The sequence below is a fragment of the Lampris incognitus genome, chromosome 19, assembly GCF_029633865.1.
Source record: "Lampris incognitus isolate fLamInc1 chromosome 19, fLamInc1.hap2, whole genome shotgun sequence".
Taxonomy (NCBI): Eukaryota; Metazoa; Chordata; class Actinopteri; order Lampriformes; family Lampridae; genus Lampris; species Lampris incognitus.
This window is the reverse complement of record NC_079229.1, coordinates 21,815,399-21,829,342: the sequence shown is the minus strand read 5'-3', so window position 1 is coordinate 21,829,342 and position 13,944 is coordinate 21,815,399. Positions and strand designations below refer to the sequence as shown.

General features: G+C 45.7%; 1 protein-coding gene across 1 annotated transcript in view; it reads left to right on the top strand.

Moving 5' to 3' along the window:
- LOC130129512 (partitioning defective 3 homolog) overlaps nucleotides 1-13,944 on the top strand; it is a 465,188-nt gene that overhangs the window by 297,701 nt on the left and 153,543 nt on the right. The window contains exon 17 of the mRNA XM_056299064.1: nucleotides 7,420-7,568. Coding sequence (XP_056155039.1) covers nucleotides 7,420-7,568 — 149 coding nt within the window. The remainder of the gene's footprint in view (nucleotides 1-7,419; nucleotides 7,569-13,944) is intronic.

Below are 13,944 nucleotides of genomic sequence, written 5' to 3'. Positions count from 1 at the left end.
TCATCCACCAGGGGTGCAGTGACCGCTCTGATCTCTCCAGAGGTCTGCTGTTGTCACAGGTCCAATTCCAGGCTTGATGTAAATGTCAGAATGCAATATAGGAGTCAATTGTCATTAAGGAATAGGCTCTGAAGTGAAAGGGACAGATAAAAAGGAAGGGATGGGGAGAGAGAGAGTGAGAGAGAGTGTCTGTCCTTCTTTGTCTTTGCAAGATGTCACAGGTGGATCCATCATTTCCCAGGCAGCCCAGACAGTGTGTCAAGTGGTAGAGAAGGAAAAGAACGACTGCACTCTCTCGCTCTCGCTCTCGCTCTCTCTCGCTCTCGCACATACACACACATACATACAAGGAACCACACACACACACACACAAATGTAAGCACATGCACACATGTAGTATGCATGCATAGGAACCCTCAATCGCACAAGTGTTTAGATTCATACTGCCTGGTAAACAATTTCACAAATTAACATATAAAGTGGAAAAGGACATGAACAAATAAACCTCTAAGCTAACGTTGCAGACCGCCCTGCCCACTTCAGTTGACTTCCTGACAGTCACCATCACCAGTGATATAACTAACAATCAGAAGTGGTCTGCTAAGCCTCCACGTTTTGCACATTTAGCTATTAGCATAATTACACACATCCTCTTACACACACACGTTAAAGTCTAACTCATTCTTAAACGATAATAGGCCTAACACAGCTCATGAATATTCAAAAAAATTCAGAGGTGAGCCACTGCTGCAAGCCTGCCATACATGCCATACACATGCTCATAGTGTGTATATTTTTGCGATCGTGTGTGTGCACGCGCTATGCACCTGTTTAACCAAACGCACAAAGGGCTCCTGCACAATTCTGTTATGACACGGACGCAGCTGAAACTCAGTGTGACTGATGTCAAAGTATTCTTCATGCACACACAAGCTCACTAACACTGGCACAAACATGGACACAAACAGACTCACAGAACACGAACGCACACCACGTTGCTGCCCTTGCACACATGATGTCCACACCGAGCCTCCTCTCTGACTGTCTCCCGTTGCTAACGCTCCTGCTCACTGCAGAAGTCACTCTATCCAAAGTCAATTGAACCAGACAAACATGATGCAGGGGAGCGAGTTGAGCGACACAGAACTTGTCAGATGAACAAAGATGTGTTCATTGATCTTGCTCTCATCCCTCTGTCTGTCCGCCTGTCTTTCTCTCACTCTCTCACCATCTCCGCGGCGGCATCTCCATCAGTGGAGGATTATGGCGAGTCACAGAAGCAGCCGTTCCTCTGTCCCTTTGTTTCATATTCATGACGCGATCAGACGTTGGGTGCAAAAGACACAAAACATAATTTATGGGCATAATTATGTTTCATGGGATCAAACAGAGTCTAATAAAACTAGAGACAAAAACCTACCTTTGGCTCCTGAGATCTTTCGCAACTTCATATTTTCTGTTATGAAAATGGAAAATTGCAGTTCTACTGTACGTCTGCTGTTAAATGTTACACAGTGCATGCTGCAGCCCTGTGGACCCAAGGCACGTCTCGTGGCTTTTCTGATGGAAGGCATCTGTCTCCAAGCTCAGCTGGATTGGTACAGACTTGGAAGCAGAGGCTCACTCTTAGTCTCAGAGGGACCTGTTTCTGGATCACGCCACTGGGCGTTTCTCGCCGACCCACTCCCCATTCTCGACACGTGAAATGAAGACCGCCTCCCAACCCCTACCCATAAAGAAAACTGAGCTACACATACCTGAGAGACAGGTGTTATTTTGAGATGAGCTTCAGAAAGGGAGGAAGGTCGGGGAAGAAAAAAGAGGAACAGAGGGGTGAAAAAAAGACGGAGGCCATGGGGGCATAAATGGCAAGCGCGAAGGGCTTTTAGCGCTCAACACTTAGCAGAGCTGCCGACGTGCAGTTTGACACATTTTACTTCCTGCGAGGGAGACGGGGAAAGGAGTGAGTAGATGTAAAATGCAAGTTAAAGTCGTGGATTTGCCTGTGAGCAATTCTCAGCACTTGTTAATTTTGGATGATGGGAGGACTGTGAAAAGCATGGAAAGCATCTGCTCAGAATAGTGGAAATTGCTTTTAAACACTGCTTAAAGAATGAATTATGGGGGAATGCATTATCCTGATGGATTGGGCCCACTATCAGAAATAGGCCAAAGGCATGGACTGGGTAGATGGTCTTTAAAAGACTTTTGAAGACTCTGTTCCATTTTCTGATTATTATCTAACTAATTCAGTAGTTGCTGATTATGTGATTGGGCTGTTCCTTTTTTTCTTCTGTGAAACACATTTTACATTCATTTTGAAATGCAGTCAAATGCATGATTTGTAAGGGATCCATGAGACAGCCATAACAAAACTTAACCTCACAACGCCAGCCTACAAATGTCGCTTCGTTCCATGTGGTCTGGCAAGACTCAAGGGACATTTGTTTGTATCAGTTGCATCACCAGTGGGCAGGGAGCAGTGTGACTTTGCAGGTGATTGTATCGGTATTTAATCAATCAGAGCCACAAACCCTGTGATGTAGAATCAGAGTACCACATTTCCAAACACATTGGTCTGCTAGTAGTAAACACCACTACCGCTAGCAGCTCCACTGATAGTTATGTCCGTACACAATTTTTGCTATCTTTGTAAATGTCTGTGATAAATAAGGAATCGGGAACACTTTATTTGTCATTTTATTTCATGTACATGAAATGAAACGAAATATCGTGTCCCCCCAGCCCACAGCAGTGCAACACAAAGACAAAAACACATATCCATAAACTACAAGAACACACATATCCAAACTAACACATATATCCAAACTAAACAAAAAAAATCAATATCCAAGGGAACGAGCACCAGCCAGGATGACTGTTGGAACTGCTGATCTGCTGCGACGACACCATAAACACCACAGTCAACGCCAGGCGAGGCCGCCGCTAGACCGCCTTCAGTGTTATCAGAACTGCCGGTCTGCATAGACTAGCAGTTAGCTTAGCCTGCCCCACGTCCGCATACTGTCAGACCGCCCTCAGTGTTGCCTCCTCAGGCGCAGCTCCAGGTAGGGCCATGGTCCCTAGGTCCATAAGACATAGCAGACCAGGCTCTCCCACTCGATCCAGTGCCAGCTCTCCCAGCCATCAAGCGAAGACAAAACAGATGTAGACAAAGACACTGCATGGACTGTATTGGGTGAGGCCGCTGCAAATGTGAGTTTGTACCGCCATCAAAACTAATGCTATTGCGGTATCAACGCTAACCTCTTCTAACACAGACATCGTTGTTATTTTAAGTACAGCGCTGCTCATTGTCATCATCATCTAAATTGCTCCCCATTGTCTGCTGATTGGTCCAGCTTCCAGATGCCGGGCTCAACCGATTCTCACTGGATCCTCTCCAGGCTAATATGTCATAGCTGAGCAGGGTAGGTTTAGGCTGGCTTCGCAAGGCTATAACAGAGCAGATCCCCATGTGAGCACTTCCTCGGTAGCTTTAAGTTTGCAGTTACGGTTTCTTGCTTTCCACTGTTAGACTCTCTGCGAGCATAAAAGTGCCTGTGCCAGATCAGATGTACTTCCAACGTGGTGTGACTTAATACATGTGTCTGTGAGAAAATTAATAGAGAGCGGAGAGTGAGATATGTTATTGAGCGTGTATCTCTTTGTTAATAGGCTGTTGGAACTTTGAAAGTACCCCAGATTGTCCGTGCGTGGTTAAATAGAGTTCGCTCTCATACACCCGTCTAACTGAGCCTTAGGCATGCTGTTGCAGAACAACAAACTTAACAATAATCACTTGTATAAAATTTCAGATTTTTGTGTTAATATAGGTATACTGGCTATGTCACATCCCACAGGTCATGTGCTGCAGTGATACAAGCCAACACTCAGGATGACAGTTCTGTGTAGAAGGAGGGAACGATGCGCTAAGCTAATGTCCCTACACTAGTGTCCCGCTGCACCATCATATGCGGTTGTCATTTGAGTTCACACAGCATGTGCACTGAGGTCCGGGCCTCGTCATTTTTGCGACTGATGGGCCGCATGTGGGCAGAATGGGCTTGGCAGGAGCTGGAGGAGAGGGCTGTGTAAGCTGACAGTCAGATAGGCAGTGTGGGAAGATCTGCCGGCTGGTCCCCCCGCTTTTACTTGCCTCTCCTCAACACGCTCGTGAAGGTAGCCCTCCGCTTCCCCAGATTCATCCATCCTGCATCCCTGCCAGCACTTCCACAGACCCCCCTGACTCTGGGGGTGGGTGGGGGGGTTAGTTACAGCTCTGTGTGAGATGGAGGAAAGCAGAGACAGTGTTTAAATGGACTTGCAGCTTATACCCACAGATAACTGACTCCCTGCAGGGTAAGCTTTTGCCACCAGTAGTCTGTCCATCCTACTTTGATTAGTCACATTTTTGGGGGGGAGGGGTTCCCCCTCCTATTTTCTCCCCAATTGTACTGGGCCCATTACCCCACTCTTCCAAGCCGTCCTGGTTGCTGCTGCACTCTCTCTGCCGATCCGGGGAGGGCTGCAGACTACCACATGCCTCCTCCGATACATGTGGAGTCGCCAGCTGCTTCTTTTCACCTGACAGTGAGGAGTTTTACCAGGGGGTTGTAGCACGTGGGGGGATCACGCTATTCCCCCCAGTTGCCCCCCACCCCTGAACAGGCGCCCTGACTGACCAGAGGTGGCACACAGTGACTGTCCACTGCACCTCTGCTGTTGTTTTGCTCAGACCTCGTAAACCTTTTGAAACGAAACTCCCTCGTTAGTTGCGAAGGAGAAGACCAGCTGATGCTGCATCACATCCTATACCTTTTTAGGCTTTCATTGTCTCCATTTCTCAAACAAATACACAGTGTTGACCTAATGGCTAGATAAATGTTTCTTGTTGTCAGTAGAGTGCTCTCGTGTTGTCACTGTACTCCACATAGCTGTAACGGTGCATGCCATTATGGGTTGTACCTTTAATCGTCACATTTTGAATCGTTTCCAGCCGCAATTCTCTGTAATTGCACTCTCTTAAACTCACACGCGTCTCTTGTCTCTTCACCTGTCCTCATGTGTCCGCTCTGCTTAGTCCATGTGCCGCCTGTGTCCAGTCGGTTTACAAAGAGAGCCCCGGCCAGAGTGAAGGGAAATTAAATTCAAGCTGAAAATGCCGTCATCCCCCTCCACCGTCTGAGCCGTGCTCTGACAGATGACATTCACTGAGATAGAAATAGAATGGGTGTTGTTTTTTTTTCCTTGCATGTGCTTCTGATGAAGTCAGGGATAAATGAATGAATAATACATCTGTTCTGTCATACCTCTCTTCCTGCCCCACCTCCTTCGCTTCCTGTGTTGGTGGAGCCGCTCCCTGGAGATGGTTTGATCTTAGCTGAGGCTGTCAGGTACAGTTGACGGCACATCCACATCCACAGCTCAATGGCGGCTTGTTGGTCGCTCACAGAGCAGCTTGTTTGCTAGGTGGGGCCATCGACCCAAATAGATATTGTGTACATCCAAACAAGTGCCTGTGGATTCATTAGTCATGTATACTCGCGTGTGTACTTTAACATATTGGACTTTCTTTTTTTTTTTAGATACTTTATTGATCCCTGTGGGGAAATTCTGCTCCGCATTTAACCCATCCTAGCTGTGTAGCTAGGAACTGTGGGCAGCTACCGTGTAGCAGCCAGGCACCAACCCCAGTTTGTCTTGCCATGCCTCGCTCAGTGGCACAGACAGGAGTATTAACCCTAACATGCATGTCTTTTTGATGGTGGGGGAAACCGGAGCACCCAGAGAAAACCCCACCGCAGACACGGGGAGAACATGCAAACTCCACACAGAGAATGACCTGGGATGAACCCCGCCAAGGTTGGACAACCCTGGGGTTCGAACCCAGGACCTTCTTGCTGTGAGGCGACAGCACTAACCACTGGGCCACCGTGTCACTGTTACTTACTATGCTTCAAAACACATGCAGTGGTCGAGAGCATTTTATGCTAATTCATATTCAACAGAAGCAAGAGCTAATCACCATTGTTTTTTGTTTTTTTTTCTGTCCCTGATTTTTTTTTTTCACCTTGATTGTGCATACTTTCATTGGCATGCAAATACTAGTGGCCACTATTCCCAGGCCGTCTCTCCCACTGCCTGACAAGTTTTTTTTTTTTCAATTAAGATCCAGACAAAGATATGGTTGCTCAAAGGGGGAAGGTTCCCGTAGGACGTGTGTGTGTGTGTGTGTGTGTGTGTGTGTGTGTGTGTGTGTGTGTGTGTGTGTGTGTGTGTGTGTGTTTGGGTTTGTCCGAGGGGGAAGTGGGGTTGTCTGGGTATATATGGTAGGGTTGGGCGATATGTCGGAATTTTCCTACAGGCCATTGTGAGCCCAACAACCAGCAATTGCTGTAAGCACCCCCCCCCCCCAGCTAGCACGCTGGCCATTTTCAGCAAACGTAATCATGGAGGAGGTCATTGTGAAAAATACTCAAAAGTTCCCTATTTGGTGTTATTTTGGTTTTAAATCGGACGCAGCCGGCAAGCCGAAGGACCGAAATTAAGTAATTTGCCGTCTTTCCAAACGAGTAGTGCCAGCAAAACATTTAGCCGCTGGCCTGTTGTGTGAAAGACTCGTCAGAAATCAGTGCAGCAAGAACGTGCACATGGCCCTACTCCAACTACCTGTTCCTATCCGCGCACACTTTGAATTGCCCTTTACAGGTTAATTATTTACTGAGTTGAATTGTTGAGGAGGCAGGCCATTAAATTAGCAAAATAAGTGGACAAAAATTGTGCAACACCCCCCACCCCACCCCCCCACCCACCAAAAAAAAACACCAATTGCACTCAGCCAACTGCTGATTTATTTGTCCAATCGCCCAAGTAGCGTCACTTCTGCGGGGCATCACGAACCAGACCCAGCCCTGTTTCCCAGTCCCTGTAATCTCCTGAACCTGGTAGTATCCTTGATTAGAGCACTGATTGTGCGCGTGTGTGTGTGTGTGTGTGTGTGTGTGTGTGTGTGTGTGTGTGTGTGTGTGTGTGCACAAACTTGCATGCATGCATGTGTTTGTTTGGGCATTGGACAGCAGTGTTCTTTACCTAATATCCACATGCTGTGTTTTGAGCCTAAGGTGCCAGTTTGAATTTGTGTTGATGTCAACATTTTATCAAGCTGTCTTTCCTTTGTCCAATTTTCTCCTGCCAGTTAAACTGCAGCCTGGCTGTAATTGTGCAACAGTTCTAATCTGCATTAAGAGCATTTGAGAAAATACGTAATTCAATTATAATATTCATTGGGAATAAAATATGCTTTTGGAATTATAACTAATGTTTTACCCGCTGGATTGATTGTCTCATTTATGTTGTGTCTCTCTCTCTCGCTCTCTCTCTCTCCCTCTTCTTCTTCTTTCTTCTTCTTCTTCCAAGCTCACTCAGTCCAGACTCAGACCAGGATGGGACGTTCCAGAGGGAGGGCTTTGGCCGCCAGAGCATGTCGGAGAAACGCACCAAGCAGTTTGACAACGCCGCTCAGCTGGAGATCATAAAGACACGCAAGTCTAAGAGCATGGACCTAGGTAAACAGTGCCAGTTTAAGAAACACATTGTCAAGGGTGTCCAGAATGCGTGTTGAACCTCGGACACCCACGGCTGACTTACGATTAAATAACGCTAAAAAGCCTTTGCCAAAAGCTTCCACTTTTCACTCCGTCACAGCCACTGTCGCTCAGCACATCATTTTTCTGAATGCTGACAGAAAAATGTGGGGAATGGACTACATTTTCATGTAAAGACAAAATCAAACACACCCACACACACACACAGACACACACACAGTGGTTGCAGTTGTTTTTGCAGTTGTTTAACCCCTCTCGCCAAACCTCTATCACTCCTGTTTTGCTAATCCCTTCTTTTCTGTGTTTGTCATCTCCTGTGTCCCAGCATTCAGTGATCCTTGGATTTAAAACAAAAATATTAACAATAAAAACCAAAACTAGAAGGAGCAATGATTAATTCCAAGCCTCTTCTGGGTGTGGCTATCAATGGGCGGTCTGCTAAATAACACACCCAGACACGCCAGGTGTGCACATACAGTGTGTCTGGGGAAGAAACGGGTGAGGAGACCTCAGGGCCTCCCCCACTGGGGCTGAAGCAGATGCTGCTTCCTCTCGGATCACTGGCTAGTCATAATGGCCATCTCCAGTCAGCAAGGCATCAAAAACCTAGCACAAGACTTGGACTCACCCAGCCACTTCTGCAAGAATAGGCCATTGCTCTTAGCTCTTCAGGACCACTTTCTTCACAGTAGCCCAGCCCTTTGTCAGACTGCAAAACTTTTGCACAGTCACTTCACTTCAGTTCAATTCAATTTATTGTCATTAAAAACAATGTACAGGCACATGTGTAAAAACTAAATAAGGGCTGCGGCTTCGCCAAACAGTGCAAGGCAGACACAGACAAACATAGCAAACACAGTATAAGATATATACAGATGACCGCAACCCTGAGCAGGATAAGTGGCTTGGATAATGTATGGAAGGATGGATATACAGATGAAGAGTAAAAGCTAAGGTTAAAAAAAAAAAGAGCATGAGTATAAACATATTTACAGACATACAGTGGGTAGCCAGGTTCAGGTGGGTAATAGCTTGGGGAAAGAAGCTGTGTTTGAGCCTGGTAGTACGGGCTCTGAGGCTGCTGTAGTGCCTCCCAGAGTGCAGGGGGGAGAACAGTCCATGGTTGGGGTGGGTGGGATCTCTGCTGATGCTCAGACCCCTTCGAAGGCAGCGTTTGTGATAAATGTCTTTTATGGCTGTGAGCTGGGTACCAGTGATATGCTGGGCTGCCTTGACGATTCGCTGCAGAGCTTTCTGGTCTACTGAGGTGCAGTTGCCGTACCACACTGAGATGCAGCTGGTCAGGATGCTCTCTATGGTGCAGTGGTAGAAGTTGGTGAGAATTTCAGGGGATAGACAAGCGCTCCTCAACCTCCTCAGGAAATGCAGGTGTTTTTCACAAGAGCCTGGGTGTTTGATGTCAAGGAGAGGTCCTCGCTGATGTGGACTCCAATAAATTTAAAGCTGGAGACACGCTCCACTTCCACTCTATTGATTGGGGGAGTAGCTGCAGCTTCTAGACCTCCTGAAGTCCACAATCAGCTCCTTCGTCTTCTGCACATTGAGGCCAAGATTGTTGGTGGTGCACCATGATGTGCGGTGCTGAATCTTGTCCCTGTAGGCCGTCTCGTCATTGTTGGTGATACGGCCTATGACCGGTGTCAACCAAGGAACACTAACTTTTAATGTGTGCATAAAAATGCTGTTGAGGGGAAAGCTGATAGTTAGCCATCGCACTTTAGTGGGTAGATTTTACTGACCAATTACTGTGCCACAGTGCAAGAGTCTTTTCCATTATGTCAGTTAAAATGGATGGAAATGAAGGGAGGAAGAGTGCAGAATTGAGACAGCGACATGATTGAGTTTCCATTGTGGCAAATGCACATTGTATCAGTGGATTCAATCGAAAAAGCTTCTTAATTGTACCGAAGTGGTGTCAGCATTTCTAAATGAATGCGATTAGTTAGGTAACGTTATTGTTGAAAAATTAGATTATTTGATGTTAAAAGCCTACTTTAGTCAAATACTGCTCCAATACTATAGGGCCGACAGTTACTTTATGTAACTGTTTTAGTCCAAAAGTGCAAATTTACTGTTTTTGAGTTTTGACACATTGGTAATGGAGCACAAGCGCTCCATATTGCGTGTGTGTGTGTTTGTGTGTTTGTGTGGAGGTGGTGACTCAAGTCACTGTTGGATGAAGTGTCTGCTTGTTTGCACACGTTATCCATAAGAAATAATGTCTATGCTTGCAATTAGAGATATTTAATTTACTAAGGACTTTTGAAGACTTCTAAAAACCAGACCACCCTACCATGTTAAGAAAAAAAGTAGTAATTATAGAGTACATAAAAGATCTAATTTCTGCTATAATATGTTTGAATACCATATGCCTTGAATAGATAGATAGTTTATGTGTCCTCAAGGAGGAAATTATTTTCCACAGGTAGGTGCATACTTGGCACAAACAAGTAAGACATACAGAATTATACAAAATACACAGGATTTACAGGGACACTTAATTATAGGGGTCACACAAGAGAGACAAAGACATGGATTGACATGCTACACTCCACCGACTGGATTTCTTGTAACTTAAGAGGGGTTTACTTATTTAAAGCTCCTATGGCTGTAGGTACAAAGCTCTTGCTAAAACGGGCCTTTCTGCATGCACATGGATGGTCTGTACCTGCATCCAGAAGGAAGGGGGTGAAGTGCTGGTAGAGTGGGTGGTCTGGGTCATGTGGGATTGTGAGTGCTTTGCGGATCAGGGATGTGGTGACACAACCGGATAAGTTGGGATGGGAATGGGGTATCGGGACAGTGTAGTGGTCTATTCTGTTGCCTACCAACATGGGGATCACCGGTTCGAATCCCTGTGTTACCTCTGGCTTGGTCGGGCGTCCCTACAGCCACAATTGGCCATGTCTGCGGGTGAGAAGCCGGATGTGGGTATGTGTCCTGGTCGTTGCACTAGTGCCTCCTCTGGTCGGTTTGGGTGCCTGTTTGGGGGAGAGGGGGAACTGGGGAGAATAGTGTGATCCTCCCACGCACTACGTACCCCTGGTGAAACTCCTCACTGTCAGGTGTAAAGAAGGGGCTGGCAACTCCACATGTATTGGAGGAGGTATGTGGTAGTCTGCAGCCCTCCCCGGATCAGCAGAGGGGGTGGAGCAGCGACCGGGATGGCTCGGAAGAGTGGGGTTAATCAGCCAAATACAATAGGGGAGAAAAGAGGGGGGAACCCCCCCCTCCCCAAAGAAAGATTTTATTCTTATAGGAATTGTAAACATATAGAAAAAAAACAGATGGCACCATACAGAAGAACTGGCTCAGTACTGCTAGGATACAAGAGAAGAAAAAGAAGATGGGGTTGGAAAGACAGGTGGCTACGTTTACGGATGGCTATAAGTCTCTGTTGACATTGCTTGTAAATGTCCAAATGGTATGCTGATTGAAGCTGAGGTTATTGTTCAGTGTAATGCCAAGGTGTCTGAAAGACTCCACCACCTCTACCTTCTCTCCTGTGATGGTGAGACTGGGGGGATGGACCAGTGTTTGTCTTTTTTGGGGGTGGGGGGGCTAAAAAGCAGTTCTTTAGTTTTTGAGATGTTAAGGTAGAGAAAGTTATTGTCACCTCATGCGCTAAAATGGGATGATGATGTTGAAGGGCAGAGAGAGAGTCATTGTTGTTATTGATGAGTGTGAGGATGGCCATGTCATCTGCATATTTGAAGTAGAGGGTCGTGGTGGATGGACATTGGCAGTCGTTTGTATAGAGGATAAATAGAAATGGACTGAGTATGCACCCTTGTGGAGCACCAGTGTTGAGAATAATGGTGGGTGATAGTGAATTGTCCACCCTTGCTTGTGGTTTTGGAGAGGAAGTTATGGAGCCAGTGGATTAGTGGCGATGGAACCTGGAGGTGCTGTAGTTCCTTGATTACCTGATGGTGCTGGATTGTTTTAAAGGCGGGGCTAAAATCAATTAAAAGAAGTCTGGCATAGGCTCTGGGCATGTCCAGCTGCTGCAGCAGACAATGCAGGAGAGAAACCCCTGCATCATCTGTGCCTCTCCTTTGCTTATATGTAAATGAGAGGGGATTCAAGAATGGTAAAATGTATGGCATGCACACATAGAGGCTACTCACAATGTTATTGTGTTTTTTCTGATTACCATCTCTGATTGATGAAGTCATGGATGGTAAATCATGTGCTAATTGATGACCTTCTACGACCAAACCCTGGGAAATTGTTTGAAAACCAGACAGTCTGGTTGAAAACCGATGTCTCAGAAATGTGTAGTGCTTGGGTGCAGTGCAGTAAATAAAAGTTTACATTCCCTCCCAAAGGATGTTTAGATTAACTTTTATCCATCATAGATGTATGGTGGACATCAGCGAACATACCCTCTGAGACAGAACACTCACAACTGTAGCATTATTTGAACATTTATAACATTTACATGCAAAACCAACCACTGGCCAGGCCCTTTAAGGCAATGCATCATTACTGCATCAAATTAAGCATTGAGTTTTGTGTCAGAAAGAGATATGCCAGTGGTATTGATATTTTCCAAATCTATTATCATTTCTCCTAGACGTCTCACCTATCCAATCAGCCAACAAGCTTGTGTCATTAGATATAATTCAAAATGACTTTCTCTTCCGCTGCTCATAGGATTCATGTCAAGACAAAGTCATGACCCATCAATTAGAATATATTAATTTGCCCCAGAGCAATAGATACGTTGTTAGTCTCAGGTGAAATGATAACAACCGGTTTGTTCCTGCGTGGCTCAGGCTGGAATCAGTGCATGATGTGATTTTAATGTAGTGAAAAGCTTTTCTTCGCAGTTGGCTTTGTTTTTTTCTTAAGTGATAAGAGAAATCCCTTAAGCTTAACCACTCGGTTCTAAAAAGAAAATTATCTTTCAAAAATATAGCGTGCTAGCATATTAAATCCTTGAAATATTAGGTCAAAGCCAAGGAAAATAACCTATTGATAATGTGCAACAGAAAGTGAAATGTCTGTGTTTTTTCCTCTAGCCTTATCACAGGCGTACATCAATCATTCCGATGCTTCCTGTACGGCTAATTGGAATTGTTGGTGAAGGCATTTCTTTAAGCCTGTCACCAAAGACAGTAATTCCAAGCTGGTTTTTAGCTCTCTAATCATTCTGTCTCATTTTGTCATTGTTATTTTTCTTATTTTATTTTATTTAGGGTGGCGCAGTGGTTAGCGCAGTCGCCTCACAGCAAGAAGGTCCTGGGTTCGAGCCCCGGGGTAGTCCAACCTTGGGGGTCATCCCAGGTCGTCCTCTGTGTGGAGTTTGCATGTTCTCCCCGTGTCTGCGTGGGTTTCCTCCGGGTGCTCCGGTTTCCCCCCACAGTCCAAAGACATGTAGGTCAGGTGAATCGGCCATACTAAATCGTCCCTAGGTGTGAATGTGTCGGCCCTGTGATGGACTGGCAGCCTGTCCAGGGTGTCTCCCCCACCTGCCGCCCAATGACTGCTGGGATAGGCTCCAGCGTCCCGCGACCTGACTTCGGATAATGGCTTGGATAATGGATGAATGGATGAGTTTTATTTATTTTATTCTATTTTATTCTATTTATTTATTTTCTTGTTTGTTTGTGACAGGACGTCTTTCTGCTTTGTAACATATTTCGGTTGCCCCATCCCCCAAATATGACCAGCACATGTATTTCATGACATCGGTGCCCGTCACTGTTGAAATATCTTTAACTAGCCAGACACCCTATGGTGCCACACCATTTAGATGGTGAGCAAGATTTAGCAAGAGAAGAAAGGGAGAGAATGGGGTGTGCTACCATGGCTGGCTGTAATACATTAACACATTCAAGACACTTCACCTTTTGAGCCCCATGACTGACAGACGTGAGCGTGGGGTGTAATATCACTTTCCATCTCGCATGCTATTCTGAAGCTGTCGAATGTAAATTCACTTTGACTCTCGTTCCCTTTCCCGTACTCTGCTTTGCATGTGCTTGATGTGTCATGGGGAGTACTAACCATTTACGCATATACATATACATATACACATATATATATATATATATATATATATGTATGTGTGTGTGTGTGTGTGTGTGTGTGTGTGTGTGTGTGTATCTGTGTGATTTTAACAGTAGCAGATGAGACTAACCTCAACTACAGCACAGGAACCACCGGAGGTAAGCGTTCAGTCAGAGACCTGTTTACCACACTGTCACTAGTAGCCGACACTAACAGTAGTCGCCTCTGACTAATGTGGAGGATTTTTTTTAGCTCAAACGATGGGTGGGTAAAAGGCAATGGGAAAGCACTCCCACTC